Consider the following 23561-nt stretch of genomic DNA (forward strand, 5'->3'; position numbering starts at 1 on the left):
AAAGATGAAATTCAAAAGAAGCTCGAATTTGAGGTACTGACCGTGGGGTATTATTTTTTATACTTTTTTAATTGGTTGTTCACTTTTCATTGACTCACATATGCATTGGTTTATCTATTGATAGATTGAGTCCTTAAGAAACAAGAAGGATGAATTACCAAAATTGAGAGATGAGTTGGATAACAAAGATGAAATTCAAAAGAAGCTCAAATATAAGGTATTGATCATGGAGTATTATTTTTTATACTTTTCTAATTGGTTGTTCCCTTTTTGAATGACCCTCATATGCATTGGTTTATCTATTTATATATTGAATACATGCATAATAAGAGTGAGTTACTGCAGACTAAGTTTAATTAGTGTAGAGGTCGTGCTTTTGATGCACTTGCAAGAATTGCAAGAATTGAGAGCCATATTATTTTTCATATTTATTACATTAGTTACTCAATTTTAATTGATCCACATATGCATTGGTTTCTCTATTGAAAGATTAAGAACATAGAAATCGAGAATGAGGAACTGCAGACTAAGGACAAGGGTTTGGACGATGCAAACAAGGAGTTGAATTCTACAGTCAAGGTACGTATAGCTTTGTATACCAATATGAGGTTTGTTCAATTTAATTTTAATCAGTTCTAAGGTTGAAGTAAACAGAAAGAAATGAAAAGGGAGTATGACACGTTTTATATTTAAGTCCCACGGGAGTATGTTGCTAATAAATATAAATATAAATATTTCATAAAACTGTCCTTATTTGCATATATATAAAGTTGAGACCAATTTACTTTATGAGTGATGCTTTTACATGCAAAAAAAAAAATATACTTTTCAGTTATTTTAGTATTAAATCAAGCGGTCAAAAATGTTGAAAAATGAATGTATTAAAATTTACTTAAAAACTCACACATGTACAGTTGACCACTTGACTTGATATTAAATAAATTTGAAAAATTATAAATTTGCCATGTAATACAAAACTAATGAAATAGATGAGTTTGAACGGTTTGAATTCACCATTTGAAGTCAATTCGATTGGTTTTGGAGTTAGTGTTATGTAGGCTGAAATGACATTAATGTCATACTAGCCAGATTCTATAATGTGTATTTACTTTTCTTATCTCCCTTAGTTTCCTTTATTTTACATTTGTCCTCATAAATTATCAGAACTACTAATTAATATTAGAAAGTATATATGTTGGTAAAATTTTGTTCGCATTATTTAGTTTCTCCTAACGCTAGATTAAATATTCGTATGCCAAATCAGCAGCCATATCAGAAGAGCAGTTATAACACTTCCTCCAGTTCTATCCCGTGCCGTTCGCTAACACTTCCTCCAATTCTGATGCTTCTGGACCCACATTGCAGAGGAATTTACCCTCAACGCGCGGTCACAGACAGCCCTTTAATAGCGGGGCCCAAACTCAGCGTCCCTGTTTCATTTAATTTCTGCCCAAGCAATTGACCGTGCTGCCCGGTTCCTTCTCTTTTTCACTCTGTCCTTCAACTGAGTGAAAATTAGAATCAATCCGCCCCAATTCATTATCCGCATATGGCATTTTCCTCCCCATGTATGAATTAAAATTATGAATTAGATCAGTGCTTTCCTTACTCAGATCATCTTCCGCTTTTCGTAATAAAACAGTTGTGCTTCTGAGAAAAATATGTTCAATTTAAACATGTCAATTGAAACATAAAAAATTGTTTATAGTGTTCAATATCATAACACGATTTTCATTAGTCAAATTAGATCTACTGTTACATCATATGGTTTAATGGTTAGCATCTAAGTTTGATGCAATATACATTCCATAGCTTGTCCAATTTTATCCTATAATAATAACCTGCGTGCCTTCCCCTGTTGTCTAACATAAACCGAAATCTTCAGAGAAACTTTCAAATCACATTTTTGTAGTATAATTTAGAAGAAAAATTGTCTTCTGATGCAGATATATATTTATATAGAGTAATAGAGAGGTTGGCTATTCTACTTCCATAAACATATGGCCACATATGCTTATAACTCATTTTTACATTTTCAATGTCCAAACGACCAATCCAAACCGTTCATCTTGTTCTCCATATTAATATGTGCTTGGAAACTAAATTTTACATTTTTCTGAATTTGTTTACTATTTATTAAGCCACTTTGAAAATCACTGATTCGATGGTTCAGAAATTTTTACTATTTTTTACTATTCATAGCAAAACAGCAATTTTCAAAAATGCTTAATAAATAGTAAAAAAATTCCGAAAAATGTAAAATTTGGTCTCCAACCACATTTCAATATGGATTAAACATTTAACGGTTCAGATCGGTCGTTTGGACATTAGAAATGCAAAAATGAGTTATAAGCATATGTAGCCATATGCTTATGGAAGTAGAATAGCCAACCTCGAGTAATATATATATAAAGTAATATAGTTTGCAAGATTTTACCATTCACTTTCTATTCTGTTGAACTTTTTGAGACCATGAAATATTATTTTTCACATGAACAAAAAAGTAAATAGTGTGTAAGCTTCTAAACTTCGAAACCCTAGTTTGATGAGGAAATTAATTACAATGGCTGTTATGTTTGCAAAATGGTGTGTACAGTACCAGTTATTTTTCACATAAAATCTTCTTTACTTTCATTTCATATCTTAGTGTTTTTATTATTATTTTTATGTTGTTAATTAAATTAAGGGAATGCAAGTGCAGGACGAAGGCTTGTTGCAAGTCGAACATCACAATCCTTGTCCTATTCGGAGTTGCATGTCTTGGGATTGCTTTAATCGTGTTTAACATTAACAAGGTTTAATTTTTTTTGCCTTCTCATCTCATCCAATCCTTAATTTCCAGCTTTTGACTTTATTTACTTTTGCAATTTGTATGTATTATTCAAAAGTAGCATATTTAATCTTTTGGTGGGAAGCAGCCAGCGCGCTAGAGTGATTGGAATTGCATGTAATCCGATGGATGTACTGTGTGTTATTAAATAAATTGATTTATGCATATCAAATTATTCACCTTTAATATATTTATACACCTATAATATGAGGTAGATTCGTCAGTCATCTATTGATTTTTCATGTCATACAATTCAATTAATGTTACGTTATAATTTTGTGATTTAACTATTAATATTAACTTTTAGTATGGTTTAATTTTTCATTTCAGTTTTAATTTTGTGATTGGCAGTTTTGATCTCACTTACATATATCATACAAAATTTAGTAAAGTTGGTCAATTGTATATTGAGGGTTCAAATGCCTCATGCAAAAAATGTGCTCCGAGACCAAATTTTTTATTTTTTTTTAACGCATCACTTACTATTTTTTTTACTTAGGTAAAAAATTACAATTTCTAGACTATCTAAAATTACTGTCGAGATTGAGCATGACAGAGAATTTGATCCGATGCCTATCAGGCCCCCTTTGTTCCCTTGTAAAAAATGTTGAAATGTGAAAATTTTTCTGAGTGTGAAAAATGGGTTGTGGATTGTGAAATAAAAATTGAAATGAATATAAATGACTTTTTGGTATTTAATTAATTTTTTTTTTTTGCATTGTACCTAGCTGATTTGGTTTATAAAGCCAAAGCATGGATAGATGTGGGATACACTGACATAAAAAGAAAACTCCTTTATAAATAAAAACGAATATGGTGGCAATAAAAAGAGAACACCATAAATGAGAAAGAAATAAAGATCAACTAACACAAAAAGCTTCAACCAAATTGAAATACATATGAGTCTTTCAAATGCTGTTAACAACCTTCAAAGTACAAAATGCTGTTAAAACAATATACTTAATAGCACCGACTCGACCATTCCTTCACATACAAATAATCTAAAATTACAATGACTTGACCCTCACTACCTCTCTCTCTGTCTCTGCAGTAGCAAAGGGTTGAAATCATAACAATTAGCAAATATTTTCAATGCCAAAAAAGGAGAAAGGAAAAAAATTCCAGAACTCACATTTCAATTTATCTTGGTCCAGTTATCATCGATCATATAAGCAGTTCCATGGGCACGACTACTACTGGCACCAACACGTACGGTTCCTGTTATAAGGTACGGATTTGTGTGTACATTAAAATTGTAAATTGGTAAATTGAAAGGACAAATCTTAATGTGGATCACACGGCTCAGATCAGACAAGAAAGGATGCATAAAAGTTGGATTTATTTTTAGAGTAATTATAATTTCCCCCGGGCTTTCATCCCCCGTTTCATCCCCCGAACTCCTTATCCATACTAACGACTTAACAAAAATAATTTCTCCATTTACCTTCTCTCTCCTTCCTCTCCATTTCTTTATCCCTTCGTTCTCCTTTTCCTTCCCCTTTCTCGTTCGTTGACAGCTCAAGTATTCACTCGATCTGTTCTCCGACTTCACCTCTGATTTGTCCACCGTCTCTCTCTAACCTGGACATGAAGGATTCTCGACGGAGAGAAACAGATCGGAAAGAGCAAGATGTATCAATGGCGGCAAGTTCGAGTTCTTCGAGGAGAAATCCGGTGGGAAGGCCGCGATCCTTGCCGAGATCACTGGAAGGATCCAATGTTGCTCCAGCGGTAGAGGCAAGATCACCATTGGTTGCGACGATGATACTGCCGGTCTCATTGATCGTAGCTTTAAGCTTTCAAGCGGGTTTCAAGCGCACTCCTCCATTGTCCTCTTTCTCCAGCAGGTCAAGGTCAGCTCCTTATGATAAATCGACTTAGGAAATTAAAATTGGATCAATTGAACTGATGTGAAATTGGATTGCAGATGGTGATTTCAGTCAAACCACTAGAAATTTACTACTTGTTTTACTATTTTGACTTAATTATGGCGATTCACGATTAATATTATCGGTTTTCCTGTAGCAAAGCTCTACTATGAATAACTAATGTTATAACTTCGGTTTGATTTGAGATTAGAAATTCAGGGGTCAATTTCAACTTAAATAGCTTCAAATATAATGTACCTGAGATCCTTAGTTTCTGATCTTAAAAAACAAATGATGCCATCTGGAAGGGCTTGTCAAGACAGGTTTTGGATGCTGTTAAGACGGGCTGAAAATCATACATTACTCTACTTATCTGGTACTGTTATTGTGCCAGGGTCACAGGCTGAAATGAGACTCGCTTGAGTGCTGAACTCATCAGTGAGTAGTGTTAGATTGATTCTAATTTGAGTTTACCGAAACTTTGGGTACCGGTTGATTTTAATGATTAGATAGTGAACTTTGAATGGCTATAAGGGCTAATTTGCATTTTTTTTTTTACTTCATTTCCTTGTCAGACCTTTGCAGGTGTTTATTTTTTCAGTTTTGTGCTATGCGTACCAGCACACAATGACACAATTGGATCCAGATGTTTACAGCAGGCAAGGCTTTCAATGAGACACCTTAATATGGATTTAATATATTATACTTTGTTTTATTTCAATTGGCTTTTAGTAGTTACTTTAACTATATAGTGTATGAATTGTGTATGACTGTACTGGTATTAAGTACTAAGAAATTACAGGAAAAACAAATTTAAAAAAAATAGAGGTGTGTGAACGAATATTTCAACGTGTATGAATGAATACTTGATGTCTTAGGTATTAATATTGAGTATGGCTAATATAACATCAATGTCGTTTCAGTCTATATAACACCAACTTCAAAACCTATCAAATCGGGTTCAAATGGTGAATCCAAACTGTTCAAACCAATTTACTTTATGAGTGATGCGTTTACATGCAAACTTTTTATATTTTCGAGTTATTTTAGTATCAAATCAAGCGGCAAAAAAATTGAAAAATGAATGTATTAAAATTAACTTAAAGTAGCGAGTTATTTCCAAAGAACAAAGCTTCAATAATAGTGAATTAGACTTCACTACGAAATGACAAAAAAATATTTTTTTTAAAAAAAATAGAGATATGAATACTTGATATTTTTGTTATGAATACTTGATATCTTGGATATGAATTTTTCAATGTGTATATATGAATACTTGATATCTTATGAATGAATACTTCAATGTAAATATATGAATACTTTCCATATTACACATTAATATCATCAATTTCCAAAAAAAATTTGTAACAAAATATATTTATCTAACAATATGTTGAAATAAAATACTCTACAATGTAAATATTCACACATCAATGCACAAGTGTGAATACTTTCTATTAAATTTGTTTTTTTCTTAATAATATTGTTATCATTACTTCAATAATTTTGTTTTGAAAAAAAAGATAGAGGTATACGAATGAATACTTTAACGTGTATGAATGAATACTTGTACAACGAACAACTCGAAAATATATCATTATGGATCTCATTTAAAAGATAAAATTGTGTAGAAAACACTCGTAGTTTTAGATTTGTAAAATTCCTCACATATCGTCAGAAATATTGTTTAAATTGAATGGAGAAGAAAAAATCATATCTAAAAACGTGTAAAAGATGGATGAGTGATGTGTCCAGTTTACATATTTATACATGCACGACGAGGATGAATACTTTCTTGACGAGGGATGAATACTTCTGTGATGAGAGATGAATACTTGTGCAATAGACAACTCGAAAGTATGTCATCATGGATCTTATTTGAAAGATAAAAATTGTGTAGAAAATATTCGTGGTTTTAGATTTGCAAAATTCCTCATAGATCGTCAGAAATATTGGTTAGATTGAACGGAGAAACAAAACCACCTCTAAAAACGTGTAAAAGATGGATGAGTGATGTGTCAAGTTTTTAATTTGCACTTGCACGACGAGGATGAATACTTTCTCGATGAGAGATGAATACTTGTGCAACGGACAACTCAAAAGCATGTCATTATGGGTCTCATTTGAAATATAAGATTATGTAGAAAACATTCGTGGTTTTAGATTTACTAAATTTCTCACCGATCGTCAGAAATATTGATTAGATTGAACGGAGAAAAAAAACCCACCTCTAAAAACGTGTAAAAGATGGATGAGTGATGTGTCCAGTTTTTATATTTTCACTTGCACGACGAGAATGAATACTTTCTTGATGAGGATGAATACTTGTGGAACGAACAACTCGAAAGTATGTCATCATGGATCTCATTTGAAAGATAAAATTATGTAGAAAACATTTGTGGTTTTAGATTTACAAAATTCCTCACCGATCGTTAGGAATATTGATTAGATTGAACAGGAAAAAAAAAACCACCTCTAAAAATGTGTCCAGTTTTTTTTTTTAAATACTTGATATATTAGTTATGAATACTTGATGTGTTATAGATAAATACTTGATACATTATAGATGAATACTTGCGTGCGCCAGTTTTAAAATCTTTCAAATATTAGATGGTCCCCAAATAGTAAGTGGTCCCCCTAGGTAGTTAGTAGTTATCCAGGTAGTTAATAACTGGGGGATAAATGGGGGATTGTTACGGGGGGATAGCTAGGTTCTCCCTTATTTTTAAGTGTTTATTTTTTTGTTAATGATGTGAGAACTTGGGTTATCTATATGACCAGAGTTTTTATTAATTTGAACTTGGGGTTATCTACAAAAACTGTTGATTAATTAAGAGCACAATAATTATTTTCTTTCTTAATCAATATTTTAGATTTAGTAAACTTAGAAATAGAAACATTAATAATAAAGCATTTGCTTTTGATGGTTAAATATACAAATTAATTTAATGTTTTGATGGACAAATGTCTAATACAAGAGACGATATATTCATGAACACGCACAACTTTATATATGAACTAACAATAATAAATCCAAATGGATGAACCAATAAGACTCAACAATATTTTTCGGCCCAAACAAATAACTAACCAGGCCTGAGGCCCAGTCCAAGGATGGGCAATTTACATGGATCAAGAGATAGACAACGGCCTAGACAATTGAAGTTATATATGAATTAAGAGGAATGCTCAAATGCTCCATTAATTTTGTATTCCAATGATGCCTCACAATTAAAGTTAATGTCACGGATCAATGCTCCTTTCAAGATTGTTGGAAAAATTAATGCGATGGTGGTTTCTAGATGTTGACAAGAGAAGGCCTTTGATCAAGTCAACTGTCTTTTATGCTCATGTATGCTACTAAGTACGCTGTCATTACTAAAAAATATATTAAGTTTACATGGTTGTATAGTAAAGTTTACAGTCATGAAAAGTTTGAATTTAAATAATTAAAAGTAGCAGTTAGATCCAGATTTAGAAAAAAAAAATTAAAATTAAAAGTAACATTCTGTACTTTCGAAAATTACAGTTATAGGAAGTTATTGGCAGTTAGAGTTAATTATTAGCGTCCGCACTGGGTTGAATCTTGTATACTGTAAAATTGAATCTTGTATATTGTAAAATTGAATCTTGTATACAGTAAAATTTTCAATTGAATCTTGTATACTATAAAATTGAATTTTCTACACATTAAAATTTACAATTAAATCTTGTATACTGTAAAATTGAATCAGCAGAACTGTAAAATTGAATCTTGTATACAGTAGAATTTTCAATTGAATCTTGTATACAGTAGAATTTTTAATTGAATCTTGTATACTGTAAAAATTAAATCTTGTATACAGTAGAATTTTCAATTGAATCTTGCATATTGTAAAATATATACTGTAAAATTAAATCTCGTATACTGTAAAATTTTCAAATAATACTGTAAATTTTCAATTGAATCTTGTATACTGTAAAAAGACAGTTAGATGAGAGTGGATAAGGTTGTGGACAAATAGTGGACAAAACCCAGTGGACAGAAACCTTTTCTCTTTCACTTATTATGTCATGTCTAATGACCACTACCTTGGAATTCGGCCTGTAAACATTTCTGATGAAGTGTTGTGGGTTGCCAATAGAGGCAATCCTATTCGAGATCCTCTTACGTCTGAACTCAAAATTTCTTGTACTGGCAATTTAGTACTGATCCAATCTCTTGAACTGATCTGGTAAACACATCTTAAAAGATCGGATGACACACCCTCAAGCATTGCAGTTTTGCTTGATACAGGCAATCTTGTACTACAAGAAGATGCACTACTACAAAAATGACATTTATCATCGGTCATACACCAACGGTTTTAGTTAACCACTGGTAAAATATAAATAACACAGGTTTTTAAAAAACCGATGGTAAATATAGCACAATTACCACCTGTTTTCTCTAAAAAACCACTGCAAAAAAGTTTTTCACTTATTGCAGCGGTTTTTTCGATAAAACCAATGGTAAATGTTCTACATTAACCATCGGTTTTCAATAAATAACCGGTGCAAAAAGTATAGGATTTTCTCCAACTGTTGTTTTAAAGAAAAAACGATGCAAATTGTTTGAAATTTACCATTGATCCACGTAAAAATAATGTTTGTTTTTAGTCTTGCACACTTTATTTTGCAACTTTTTAAATAAAAAATAGTATTACCATTTTATATTTTTTTATGCAAACATATTTTATTTTGAAACTATAGTATAATGAACCAATTTTTCGATAAAACCAATGGTAAATGTTCTACATTAATGTCACACCTCAGATTTTTACCATCCGGAGCATGATTATATAAGCATCTTCACATCTTTCATTGGCCCGTCAACCTACATCGCCAACAGAAATGAAAACAAAATAACAAAACGAAGTCAGCTTAATTTCACAAATCAGGTCTTACAATAATAATAAAAGTAGTCTAGCAGTGGTCACGACACACATGGTTAGAATACGATAACAACCATGCCTATTCAAATGTACCAATTTTTATGGAAAATAAACACACGATACAAAAGCAAACATAAGTGGCATTTCATCTAAACTTGGATCTTTCTGCCTGCTATTACTCATGACGTTTGCTCTGGCGCCTTTTCTTCATTACCTGGAACCCATATAAATATGGAACGGGTGAGAGATTCAAACATTCTCTCAGTGCGGGATTCAGTTCCAGCCCGGAGTTGTAAAATCTACTTAGTTCTCACAAATATGATATAGATAAAATATGATAAAATAAATGCATAAATACCACTAATGCAATGCAATCCTACACATTTAAACCATTATTCACTTTCAAGTTTCTGTTAAACCAATTTATTTGTCTCACTAGACGGCGAATTCATATTCTACTAGATCTTGACTGTGATAGGACTGCTTCCGCCTACAGTCACGTCTGTGAGAGGACCGCTTCCACCTACAGTCACGTCCGTAACAAGACCGCTTCTGCCTATAGTCACGTCCATGACAGGACCGCATTAGCCTACAATCACGTCCATGAGAGGACCGCATCAGCCTACAATCATATCCGTGATAGGACCGCTTTCGCCTACAATCACGTTAACGAGGGGTCTAGTCAAACACCGGACCCAATGTATACATCCCGATACACAAGTATATATGTTCACTTTAATTATCTGTTCATTTCACGTTCATTCATTTAACACATCACTCATGTCATAGTCAACACATCCTATTCACATAAGTCTTTTGATCAAATGAATAATCCTATCTTAATATCTCCTAACAAAGTCAAATGGTTGTTCGAATCCAACATTCATAATTCATCTATATGCATGAAAAATAAATGCACACAAAATGATAAGTAATAATTTCACAAAGTCCAGAAAATCCGCACTTGATATATGAGTAACTCCTTGATTGTCTTTTACGTTGTTATTATCCTTAAAAGTCGAACCTAAAACATAAGCATACCATTAATTAATAATATTTGACTTCGCTGATTCTCGTTTCCTAAAACCCTTAATATTAATCCTAACTTTTGAATTTTTAATTAGTATACTATCTAGGCTAATTAGCGAGAATAATATTTTGACTGTTTTGATCAAATCTCATGTTAGATGTTGTTTTGTTAATTAAAAGTCTGACAATTGATTCGGCTTAAAGTCTCATTTGGATATCCTCTCTGCTTCGTATTCTAAGAAAGAAAAATAATAATAAAAATAATAATTTGCTTATGTTATTTGATCCTTATAATAATTGAAAATTAATTAGATGTAATATATTATATATACAATTATATGATCACAATTGAATATCTGGTTATATAAAAAGATAATTTCAGTTTTAAAATAACTAAAAAGGATATTATTAATAAACCTAAAATTTCAGATTATAATATATTAAAGAAAATACTTATTTCTAATATTAAATTTTCAGATGTTACTAAAATAAATACTAATAATCACATGATATTCTAAAATTCCAAAATTAATCTTCTGGCTTATAATTAATATCTACTAACTTTATGTTCTTCAATAGATATCAAAACTCAACGAATTAAAATAAAACTTGCAGTTCTTACTAATAATAAATACATTTCCAAATTAAAGTATACTCACAGAATGATAAAACATTTTATACTTTTAGTGCAGAAATTCACTCAAACTAAATATATCAAACTAACGTGTATATATATAATCAATCAATGTATGTATATAATAAATTGTTTTATACCTTTTCTTGCAAAAATTTTCCAAACAATAGAGAGGGATGGCAGCAGTTTGAGAGAGAGATATATATATGGCAGAGAGGGTCGTTGATTGGGTGGGAGACAAGGGGACATAGGTTGCTATCCTTACAACAGAGGAGAGAGAGAGACGGTTTAGAGAGTGAGGATTGTGTGGAGTGAAGAGAGAGAGAGAGAGAGAGAGAGAGAGAGAGGGGTAAGTCTTAAATAAGAGGGGGGGTCAGGGATGGGCAGGGTTTTATGTAGTTTAAATTTGTGAAAGGAATGAGACGTGTACAAGGGATGTGATCAGTTTTCAAATGAAGGGGTGGTTACATGAGTTGGTTTTTTGAAAACAAAATATGGGCTGCTGGAATTTAATTGGGTTGGACCTCTTTTGATATGAAAATCAATTTCATTTGTATCATGGCCTACTAATTAATTAAGTTAATTAAAAATGAAATTTTAAATTAGATCATTTCTCACATCAATTTTTTCAATCTACGTAGCGTTACAATTAACCATCGGTTTTCCATAAATAACCGGTGCAAAAAGTATAGGATTTTCTCCAACTGTTGTTTTAAAGAAAACCGGTGCAAATTGTTTCACATTTACCATTGATCCAAGTAAAAATAATGTTTTTTAATTTTAAGTCTTGCACACTTTATTTTGCAACTTTTTAAATAAAAAATAGTATTACCATTTTCTATTTTTTAATGCAAACATTTTTTATTTTGAAACTGTAGTATAATGAACCAATTTTTTTTTTCAAATTTTTATTAATATTGTGCACTAGTTTATAAATGAAAAACCGGTGTGATAAAATTTATCTCCAGTTTTAATTGCATAACCGGTGTGAATTTGTTTAAAATTGAAAATATCCCAAATTCATTTAGAACCCCTTGTATATCTCATATATTTTACATACTTGTATATTTATGAGATATTTGTATTTATAATTTTCCAGTACCAAATTTAATAAAAATGTAGTAATAGTAATAGTAATAGTAATAGTAATAGTAATAATAATAATAATAATAATAATAATAATAATAATAATAATAATAATAATAATAATAATAATAATAATAATAATAATAATAATAATAATAATAATAATAATAATAATAAATGTTCCAAATGTTTATATGAATAATTACGGTGTATAATATACTTGATCGACTATTTTTATAATATCTAAAACATAAGTGATAAAGGTCTTTAAAAAAATATATGAGATAAAAAACTAGTCATAATTTATAAATACTTGGACGGTCAAGATGTTATCTGACTTTTTTTGAAAGAAAAATGTGAAAGTGGAGCCTTCAGATTCCATTAATCAGACAGGTGTCAAAATTACAAAGTAAAGTAGTTTTTTGAAATCAGTAAAATCAAAGAAAAATAAAGTGATTAAACACAAAACATCTAAAATAGCCAAGAGCTATCGATAGGTTTATTTATTCTAATCTCTGTCTCCCGATTCTATGATGAACCAACTTCTGCACTCTTGTTTGATCTCTGCTGCCAGTCCAACATATGTTTTTGATTCATCAGCAAAAATTCGTTTGCATCGCTCTCGCCATACGACAAAGCTGGTTGTTATTTGGACTTGCCTCAAGAGCTTGCTCCCCGGTTGCTCTATGTTATCCATATAATGCTGGTGCAGGAACTCTCTGGGTGCCTTCAATTCTTCCCATGTATCAACCAGCTGTGTCATGACCTGTCTTGTGAACCAAGACCGATGGAATAGGTGGTCGCACGTTTCCTCCGCTGCTCTACACATGTAGCACATGTTTGGCAAGTTCCATCCCTTCACCACTATATTTTCTTGTGTCAAAATTTTATTTTGCAACATAATCCATGTGAAGACCATGAACCTTACTGGTGCCTTAATTTCCCATATCTTACTCACTCTAGCCGCTACAAATGGTCCTTGTCTCATTGCGTTGTAGCATGATCCTGCAGTATACAACCCCTGTGTCGTCCATTTCCATTGAATTTCATCCTTGGATTCAATTCTTATGGTCTGCATATGTAGTTCCGCCATTAGGGCCTCTTTCTGTAGTATTGCTTCTTCTGACAGTGTTGACAGTATGTCCAGTGTCCATTCTCCATTACTGTTGATTTGTAGCACCGTCGCCTCACTCTGTTGAGTATGTTTATACAGTTCTGAATACCTGATGCTTAAGGGCCCCCCCATCCATTGGTCTGTCCAGAACCTAATTGTTGCTCCATCTCCCAGAATGAATTGTACTGAACATTGAAAGAAAGGTACCATTTGACTCAATTTAATTTTGACTCAATTTTGACTCAATTTATGTATCTTAGAAAGAGGCAGTTCAGTGGGAGTAAATTATTTGACTCAATTTAATTTAGAGATCAATTATTAAGGCAATGCTAAGTAAAGAAATCCATTCTCATGGGGTCATGTTCTAATTAAAAGGTTAAAGTTAGCAGTATTGATTTTTTTGGCAGGACTTTAAATTTCTACAAAAATAACAATAATTTGAATTTGGAGGAGTCCAACTGCTGCAACAGACATTACCTTCAATCATTCAAAGGAGGCATGTAATGGCAAAAAATAAAGCCAGAATATGTAGCTTGGTGTTCATCTTGTTTTCAGTAAGGACCTTAATTTTAATCCTCAATTATTCATTGTCAAACTGGTACGGGTTCTGTATTTTACTCTAATCAACCCTGTCTTTCTTCATTATATTCTCATCCCTTATTATAGTTGCAATTATGCCCTTGGACTTCTCTAAATTTTGTATTTACCAACCACATATCAATAATGAAATATATATACGAGTGTGGTCATGATATACAGTAAAACTTCCAAATTACAAACTAAAATATTATATTTTTGCTTACCCGATTTATTTTTAAACAATATAATTTTCTTTATTTGAAAACGTCTATAATAGCAAGTGCTGGACTTCTCCATTTTAATCAAACACTTTAGAAGACCTGAGACGAATATTTCTTCTCAATCAAGAATAAAAGTTTTCTTTTGTATTTGTTTAATTGACAGCTCATGCTTACCATTTCGTATAGCTTACCATGTAATCAAATCGCCTATTAATAGGCATGTCATCTTCTTATTCGATATATACAAAAACAGAGATTTAAAACCTTCTTCTTATTATTTACCAGTATCAAATGAATAGAAAATAGAAAATTTTTATGGTATCAGAGCTATTCAAATGGCCAGCGCCGTTCCTCCTCCATCATCTCCTTCTAACCAACCACCTCCTCCACCTCCTCCACCCATTATACCTCCTTCTGTCCCTCAACCTATTATACCTCTTAATTTCCCCATAGCCACAAAATTGAATCAAAATAACTTTCTCACTTGGAAATCCCAGATTCTACCTATTATCCATGGATTCAATCTCACCCGTTTTCTTGAAGAACCTGGTCCCGATCGAACCTTTCGCAATGATGTTGATCGTCACCATTGGGATTGCCAGGATCAGATGTTACTCGGCTGGATTAGGTCCTCTCTCACTGAAACAGTACAAGGCCAGGTGGCTTCATGTCTTACTACCTCTTCTCTTTGGTCTACACTCAAGCACTCTTATTCGGCCGCCTCTCGAGCTCGTCTCAATGAACTCCGCCGCCAGATTCAATCCAGCAAGAAAGGATCCTCCTCATGCATCGACTATCTGAACCGAATCCGTAGCCTTGCCGACGAACTCGCTTTCATCGGACAGCCCATGACCGATGACGATTTGACCTCTGCCCTTCTCAACGGACTCGGACCAGAGTTCAACTCTTTTGTCATCTCTATCACCACATCCTCCGCCAGTCGCTCTCAACCATTCACCTTTGCGGATCTGCATGGCATGTTGCTTGGTTTTGAGAAATTAATCGAAGGTCAGTCTCCTAATATAACCTCTCTTCCTTCTACCGATTCACACTCAGCATATTTGGTCAGACCCAAACCCGGTTATCACAACCAAACCCGAACCATTAATTCTAACTATTCGCAACAAAACCAGAACCGACTCCCTGCACCAAACCAATACCAAATGAAACCCAATCAGAACCAAAATCAGCCCAACTACTCTCAAAACAGACAACCCAATTACAACTTCAAACCCAAATTGCAATCTTCTGGACCGAAACCTTTACCTGATGGCTCCATAAAACCCCAATGTCAAATATGTCAAAAATTTGGACATGTTGCCAAAGCTTGCTATTTTCGGTATGACCCTGATCCCTCTTACCAAGGCCGTCCCTCTACCTTTCAAGCTTATGTGGCAAACCCGACTAGCTCGGCCTTTACCTCTTCCGAGTGGATCTTGGATTCCGGTGCCACAAACCATGTCACAAATGATCTCAACAACCTTTTTTCATTCTTCAACTATGATGGCAATGACATGCTCCAAATTGGCAATGATGCGGGTTTACCGATTCGTCACATCGGTTCTTCTAAACTTTCTTTTTCTCAACATTCTATTTCTCTTACTAAAATTCTACATGTCCCTCAATTCTCCAAAAACCTTATTAGTCTTTCTCAATTGCTAATTGATAACCCTCAACTAACAATTGAATTCTCTAATTTCTCTTGTTATTTCAAGGACCCCCTCACCAAGACTACTATCCTCCAAGTTCCATGCACTAATGGCCTCTTCTCACTTTCATCACTATCAACTTCTCCTCCTCAAGCTCTTCTAGGCGTACGTGCTTCTGCCGACACTTGGCATGCACGATTCGGTCATCCCTCATCCACCACTACTCTACATTTACTTCAAATAGCCAATTTACCTTGTAATTCGCAAAAATTGAGTACTTGTCATAATTGTTGCTTGGCAAAATCGCATAAATTGCCTTTTAAACCTTCTTTTTCTACCACTTCTTCTCCTCTTGAAATAATACATTCCGATGTTTGGGGACCTTCTCCCATAACATCTTTTAATGATTTTCGTTTTTATGTGATTTTTGTGGATGATTTCTCAAGATTTACATGGATTTACTTTATGAAAAACAAAAGTGAAGTACCCTACCTCTTCTCATGCTTCAAAAACCAAGTAGAAAACCTACTCTCAACTAAAATAAAAATTTTGCGAACTGATGGTGGAACTGAATACTTGCCTATTACCAAAAAATTTCCCCAAATAATACATCAAACAACTTGCCCTTACACACCCGAGCAAAATGGTTTAGCTGAACGAAAACATCGACATATCATTGAGTTAGCCCTAGCCATTATGTCTCACGCTTCTTTACCTTCCACCTTTTGGGATGAGATTTTCTCAAGTGTTATTTACCTTATAAACCGCATACCTTCTCACTCAAACTCAATACCTTACACAAAACTCTTAAACAAAAACCCTGACTACTCTTTTTTTCGAGTTATTGGTTGTCAATGCTTCCCTTATACCCGACCTTATAACTCCAATAAACTTGAAATGAGAGCCCTTCCTTGCTTATTTATTGGTTATGCTACCAATCAAAAGGGATACCGTTGTCTCCATTTACCAACCAACAAAATTTATATATCCAGGCATGTACAATTTGATGAAGATTTTTTTCCCTTCAAAAACCTACCCCTCTCGGCCTCTACTGCCTCTACTGCCTCTGCCGAAACTTCCCCAAATTCATCTCAAATAATTCCCCTCTTCACAGCCCACCCTTCTACTTCATTACTTGGCCCAGCTCCCACCACTACAATAAACTTACAGCCCAACACCAATTCACAATCTAACTCCCCCTCTCATTCCTTTCGGCCTGTTAACACCCAAACTGGGCCGCCTCTTCAACAGCCCACACCTCCCCTGTCAATTGCCGAACCAACTAACAACCCTACACACACTACTGGACCTGATAACCCAACCTCTCCAACCATTCACTCACATTTACCCAACAACCACGAAAATATCCCCATTACAACTCTCAGATCCGCTACAACCTCATCCTCTATTCCTACAACTACATCTATACATCCCATGACAACCAGAAATCGTGACAACACAAGGCGTGCACGTACTTTTCCAGACCATATAGCTCTCTCCACAACACTTGAAACTGAACCCTCCTCTTTTCTTCATGCCAACTCAAAACCCGAGTGGCGCAATGCCATGGCTCTCGAAATGAATGCTCTTGCCCTCAACAAAACTTGGACATTAGTTCCACCACCACCAAATCATCAACCCGTTAGATGCAAATGGGTCTATCGCATCAAAAGACGTGCCGATGGTTCCATTGAGCGTTACAAGGCTCGTTTGGTCGCTAAGGGCTTTCACCAAATCGAAGGTATTGATTACTTTGACACTTTTAGTCCTGTGGTACGACCAACTACCATCCGACTCATTCTCTCCATTGCGATTTCTTCCAATTGGCCCATACAACAACTAGATGTGCACAATGCCTTTCTCAATGGTGACCTAACTGAACAAGTCTTCATGACTCAACCACCTGGTTTCATTGACCCTGACCACCCCGACCATGTGTGCCTCTTATCCAAAGCCCTATACGGCCTTAAACAATCCTCTCGGGCTTGGTTCACCAAACTTAGCTCGGTTCTCATCACCCTTGGTTTTGTGGCCTCTCACTATGACCCCTCTCTCTTCACTTCCCATTCCCATGATCACACAACTATGATTTTGATCTATGTTGATGACATATTAATCACGGGCAACAACACCTCTCATATAAACCAATGCATTTCTCACCTTCAAAATGCCTTCTCGCTCAAAGACCTTGGTTCCCTTAGCTATTTTTTAGGAATTGAAGTTCATTCCACAAACCATGGCATTCATCTCACACAAACCAAATATCTCCAAGACCTCCTTACCCGCACCAACATGCACACTGCTAAACCATCCCCTACCCCAATGCCAGCCAGCTCTCAACTTTCTAAAGAGGATAGTGACCCTTTTGACAACCCTCACCAATATCGAAGCGTTGTTGGCGCCCTTCAATATGCCACAATCACCCGCCCCGATCTTTCCTTTGCAGTTAATAAAGTATCACAATTCATGCATGCTCCCACCACCAACCATTGGTCCGCAGTCAAGCGAATCTTGAGATACATTTGTGGTACCTTAAATCATGGTCTCAACATCTACTCAGCCTCTTCTCGTGACCTTCATGCTTATAGCGATGCTGATTGGGCCCGCTCGCTTGACGATCGCCGCTCAACATCAGGCTTTTGCATCTATCTTGGCCGAAACCTTATATCTTGGAGCGCTAAAAAGCAACCAACTGTCTCCCGCTCTAGCACTGAAGCCGAGTACCGCAGTCTTGCCATCACATGCGCTGAACTACTTTGGCTCCAGTATTTGCTTCAAGAACTCCACATTCCCCTTCCCTCTACTCCTACCTTATGGTGTGACAATATTGGAGCAACTTTCCTTGCCGCAAACCCCATGTTTCATGCTCGCACAAAACATGTGGAGATCGACTACCACTTCGTCCGCGAACGAGTGGCTTCCAAAGAATTGCATGTTCGCTTCCTTTGCTCTAATGATCAATTGGCCGACATCATGACAAAACCCTTGGCTACATCCCGTTTTCAATTTCTCAAGACCAAGCTCACCGTGACTGATGTCACTTCGGCTTGAGGGGGGCGTAATAGCAAGTGCTGGACTTCTCCATTTTAATCAAACACTTTAGAAGACCTGAGACGAATATTTCTTCTCAATCAAGAATAAAAGTTTTCTTTTGTATTTGTTTAATTGACAGCTCATGCTTACCATTTCGTATAGCTTACCATGTAATCAAATCGCCTATTAATAGGCATGTCATCTTCTTATTCGATATATACAAAAACAGAGATTTAAAACCTTCTTCTTATTATTTACCAGTATCAAATGAATAGAAAATAGAAAAATTTTAGTCTAATTGTTGTTTGGGAACCAAGGTTCTAACCTGTAACTTGTTATTCAAAGATTCATGCATAATCAAGGATTCATACCAAATATTCATAACCAAAGATTACTAATATAACAATTATGCTACAGTAACATCTTACTGTACTTGTTGTAAATTCTATTATTTTCAAACTGTTTTCCTAATGAATTTATACTATTATTCTGTCAACAAAACAGATATTCTGAAGCAGAGGCTGCGAAGGGGGGACTTCGTGCCAGATAGAGAGGATGATATACTCACGAGGGCCTTGGGAAATAAAGAACATCATGGGTGAACACGAGGTGCTGGTGCTACTGTTTCTTGGGGGAGAGGGTTCGAGGTACCAAAGAAGGCTAAGAGGAAATCCCGTTCAGAAGAACTGACGGGTGCGGACTTGGAGTTGTTGCGCACTCAGATTTCTGAAGAAATACGTGCAGAATGCAAAGAAGAGATGGAAGATCTCGAAAGACTTGTTTCTAGCATTCAAGCAACAATCGTCATAGGCAAACCAGCAGTGGATGATTCATCAAGCCCAGGGCTTCATTGCAGCAGTCACAATTCGGCCATTTATGTCCATCCTTTAATTTACTTAAGGTATTTACATTTTAATTCAATTTGATCAAGGAAATTGATACATTCTGTAGGATATGTAGTTTCAATTAAGAAAAACACTGATTGGTTCTGTTTTACATAAAGAAATCCAAGCGCTGCAAGCTTCTCATTTAATTTGACCCGGATGAGCCAACGGTCATTGCCCAAGGTACAGTCATGGCAAATACTCCTCATGCCACTAGCCACTGTGAAGAGATAAAAGAGGGGTATATTAGGGTCTCAGTGGATAAAGTAATACGCGATTATATGGGGTGTCCTCTTCCCGTATCGACCATCTATGTCAAAAATTTGGACCATGCAGTGGGGAACTTTGTAAAATGGCCCAAGAAAGGGATCATGTTGGATGAGGTAAAGAAAACTTCCCTTCTATTTATGATATTGGATAATAGATTTCTTATACTGTGATGTAATTCATGATTGCATGCAGACACCACATGATGCTTTTATTTATGATATTGGATAATAGATCTCTTATACTGTGATGTAATTCATGATTGCATGCAGACACCACATGATGCTTTTATTTATGATATTGGATAATAGATTTCTTATACTTAGTAGTTTTCACAATACTAATCCTTTGTCTGAAATATACAATATAGTGCCCTCAGCAGCCGAAGGGTGATGTTAAGAGGTGTGGATACTATGTCATGCGGTTAATGCTTGAGCTGGTGACTACTTATTTCAATACATTTCCAACTAAGGTATAATATTATATTGATTCATAACCATTATCTGTTTTTATCTTGCTAACCACGATTAACTAAAAATTTATACAAGATAGGTACATTAACTGTTTTATTATGTTTGCATGCAGTGTTTTTTACCTTCTGGGCCATGTTCTGATGAAAGCTTTAATGAAGTACGTAGGTTGTGGTTAAGTTTTTCATGAAAAAATGTTAAACCAATATGTACCAGTATATGATTGCTGGTTTTTTTCTTTTTTTTCCTTATTATGGGTTTAGTTTACCTTGATTGTTTTAGGGTATGCATTGTATGCTTGATGAACAGTATGATGAGCAAGCTGTACCTAATTTTGATTAATGAAAATCCTTGGCAGAGGCAGTTTCCCAAAAAAAAAAAAAAAAAAAAGACAATCAATATGTTTATCTAATTATGTATTATTTAATTTATAAAATTATGTTTTTGAGGCATATGAATGTTGTTATAGCTAGCAAATTTGAGGGCTAGCTAGCCCAATATAAACATAATTTTTATAAATTACAAATGACAAGTACCACCGGTGGCAAACCATTTAAGTGAAACCTATCTTTAACACCGGTTGTTTAAAATTTATCGGTGTTAAAAATAGTTTTAACACCAGTTCTTTTGATTATAAACCAGTGTTGGAACTATTTATAACACCGGTTATTTTGGTTATAAACCGTTGTTACAAATAGTTTTAACACCGGTTTTTAACCGGTTGTTAAAACTTCATATTTGCATCAACCATCCCATTAGCAGCTGTATAAGAACAGATGGTAAATGTCAAATTTAACAGCTGATAATTGGAATTTCTGTAGTAGTGATGATAGTATTTCTAGAATAGTATGACAGAGTTCTGATTACCCAACTCATACTTTGTTCCAGGGAAATAATGTTTACCTCACCGCTTGGTTTATAATTATGTTAGCCATAGCAGTTTCAACCTTTATTGGTTGTTGGGTTATTGTTTTTTTGGAAGCACAAAGCAATTTGCCTTGTCTTCAACTAAAAGGATATAACTGGGGACCAACTGGTAGCATATTCATATGCACAAACAAAAAATATCACCAAGAATTTCTATCACAAGCTTGGAGAAGGAGGTTTTGGTAGTGTTTTCAAGGGATCATTACCAAATTCAACTGTTGTGGCTGTTAAGTGAATGAAAAATGCTTGTATTGAAGAGAAGCAATTTAGAACGGAGGTGCAAATGATAGGAATAATTCAGCATATAAACCTTGTCAAACTTCTTGGATTTTGTTCCGAAGGCACTAGGCGGTTGTTGGTGTATGAGTACATGCCAAATGGTTCTTTATATTCTATTCTCTTTTCAAATCAATGTGTTGGTTTAAAGTGAAACACCCATCACAAAATGATGATTGGGATTGCATGCAAGAGGTTTAACTTATTTGCATGAGGAATGTAGAGACTGCATTATTCATTGTGACATCAAGCCTGGAAATATACTTCTTGATGCCAACTTTTGTCCTAAATTGCTGATTTTGGTATGGCAAAACTACTGGGGAGACATTTTAGCAGAGCATTAACTGCAATGAGAAGAACAATCAGCTATCTTGAACCCTAATGGATTTCTGGGCAACCTATTACAAAAAAAAGCTGATGTCTATAGTTTTGGCGCGATGCTTTTCGAAATCATATCAGGGAAGAGAAATACAAAGAAATTCCAAAATCCAGAATGCGCATACTTCCCTCTTTATGCTGCTATGAAAATTAGACAAGGAGAGATTGTGTGCCTGTTAGATGATAGGTTGCAAGGAAATTAATGCCGACATGGGGGAGCTAAACATAGCTTGTAAAGTTGCTTGTTGGTGCATTCAAGAGATGGAAACAGATAGATCATCGATGCGACAAGGTGTTCAAATGTTGGAGGGTGTTGTTGAAGTTGTGATGCCTCCGATTCCAAGTTCTCTCCAAAGGCTTGTGGATCTTGAGAATGATTCCATATACTCTGTTGTTGGTTAAGTTCTACACTGGAAGTTGACCATGGTTCCGAAAATCGGCCGATTCTGAGTTGACTCGGCCGAGTCGACTCGGAATCGGTGGTGTCCGGGCCGAGTTTTACCCGATTCTCGCGTCCGTGCGAGTTTTTCGGCAAAACTCGGATGAACAGTGCCGAGTCAGCCGAGTTAGCCGATTTTTTATCCGAGTCAGCCGAGTTTTGGTCCGAGTCATCCGAGTTCAGCCGTGTCGAATAGTTTCAAGCTGTGTTTTTTTATCGGAGAAGTTCACGCCATTGTCGTTTCTCTGTAGAAAGACTAATGCTTGAGCTTTGAAGAAGAAAGTTTAATTGACAAATATTATAAATAGACATGGTGTATAAATATCTTGTTTCTAGATATCCAATGCATTAATAGGTTTACATACACCGAGATCAGAGAACAAAAATCATGACATTTATTAAGCAGTACAGCGTGTAGGCTAGTAAAGATTCTGAAAATTTACTTTTCCCTAAGACCATCCAGCCATTCATCCAAGCTAGATCAACGGATAAGATTAAGTATAAGAAACACATCTAGACCTCGATCCGTGTCTTCATATATCACCCATTAAGAGAGTTCCACGTGATTGGAGGAGAGGAAAGAAACTCATAATGGGCCCACAAATTTGCAGAGAGAAAGAGAATAGGAGAAAAAAAATGCAATCAGACTTAAAATCAGTTTCGAATTAAAAAAAAAGAGAGTTCCACGTGTATAATGCTAGAAGTTTGATTGTTATAAAAATGTAGAATATAAATTATATATATATATTTTTATTATCTTACGGAATAGTCTATTTCATTTTAAAATCAGATATATTTTAATTTATAAGTGATTACATACAAATTTTATTGTTATCCGTCCGAATTTAATGATTATGAGCGTTATCAATATTTAAATAGTTAATTATCGTAGATTGAAAAATTTGAAGAATGGTTATAATAGTGAATTATCTTAGTGTAACTTTCATTTTAACAAAATTATTTA

The 23561-nt window shown here is 34.6% G+C and overlaps 2 protein-coding genes, 1 long non-coding RNA gene and 1 pseudogene across 4 annotated transcripts in view; all 4 read left to right on the forward strand.

The window, feature by feature from the left end:
- LOC144554617 (uncharacterized) overlaps nt 1-21010 on the forward strand; it is a 59333-nt gene extending 38323 nt beyond the window's left edge. Inside the window, exons 1-4 of one of the 2 annotated variants that reach the window (XM_078302933.1) lie at nt 19258-19857; nt 19960-20223; nt 20478-20579; nt 20693-20965. In XM_078302933.1, coding sequence (XP_078159059.1) covers nt 20032-20223; nt 20478-20579; nt 20693-20767 — 369 coding nt within the window. In that variant the 5' untranslated portion in view covers nt 19258-19857; nt 19960-20031 and the 3' untranslated portion in view covers nt 20768-20965. Of the gene's footprint in view, nt 1-19257; nt 19858-19959; nt 20224-20477; nt 20580-20692 lie in introns of those variants that run through there. The other variant, XM_078302934.1, reaches the window with a different exon arrangement.
- LOC144554616 (putative aldo-keto reductase 1) overlaps nt 1-23561 on the forward strand; it is a 55859-nt gene that overhangs the window by 29657 nt on the left and 2641 nt on the right. The gene's annotated exons all lie outside the window — the stretch shown is intronic.
- On the forward strand, nt 123-2916 carry LOC144553945 (uncharacterized). The gene is made up of 3 exons (XR_013511480.1): nt 123-217; nt 490-560; nt 2687-2916. It is a non-coding gene; the product is annotated as an uncharacterized LOC144553945 (long non-coding RNA).
- On the forward strand, nt 21361-22560 carry LOC144553758 (G-type lectin S-receptor-like serine/threonine-protein kinase At2g19130 pseudogene; annotated as a pseudogene).

Source organism: Carex rostrata, chromosome 5 (genome assembly GCF_964058835.1).
Source record: "Carex rostrata chromosome 5, lpCarRost1.2, whole genome shotgun sequence".
Classification (NCBI taxonomy): Eukaryota; Viridiplantae; Streptophyta; class Magnoliopsida; order Poales; family Cyperaceae; genus Carex; species Carex rostrata.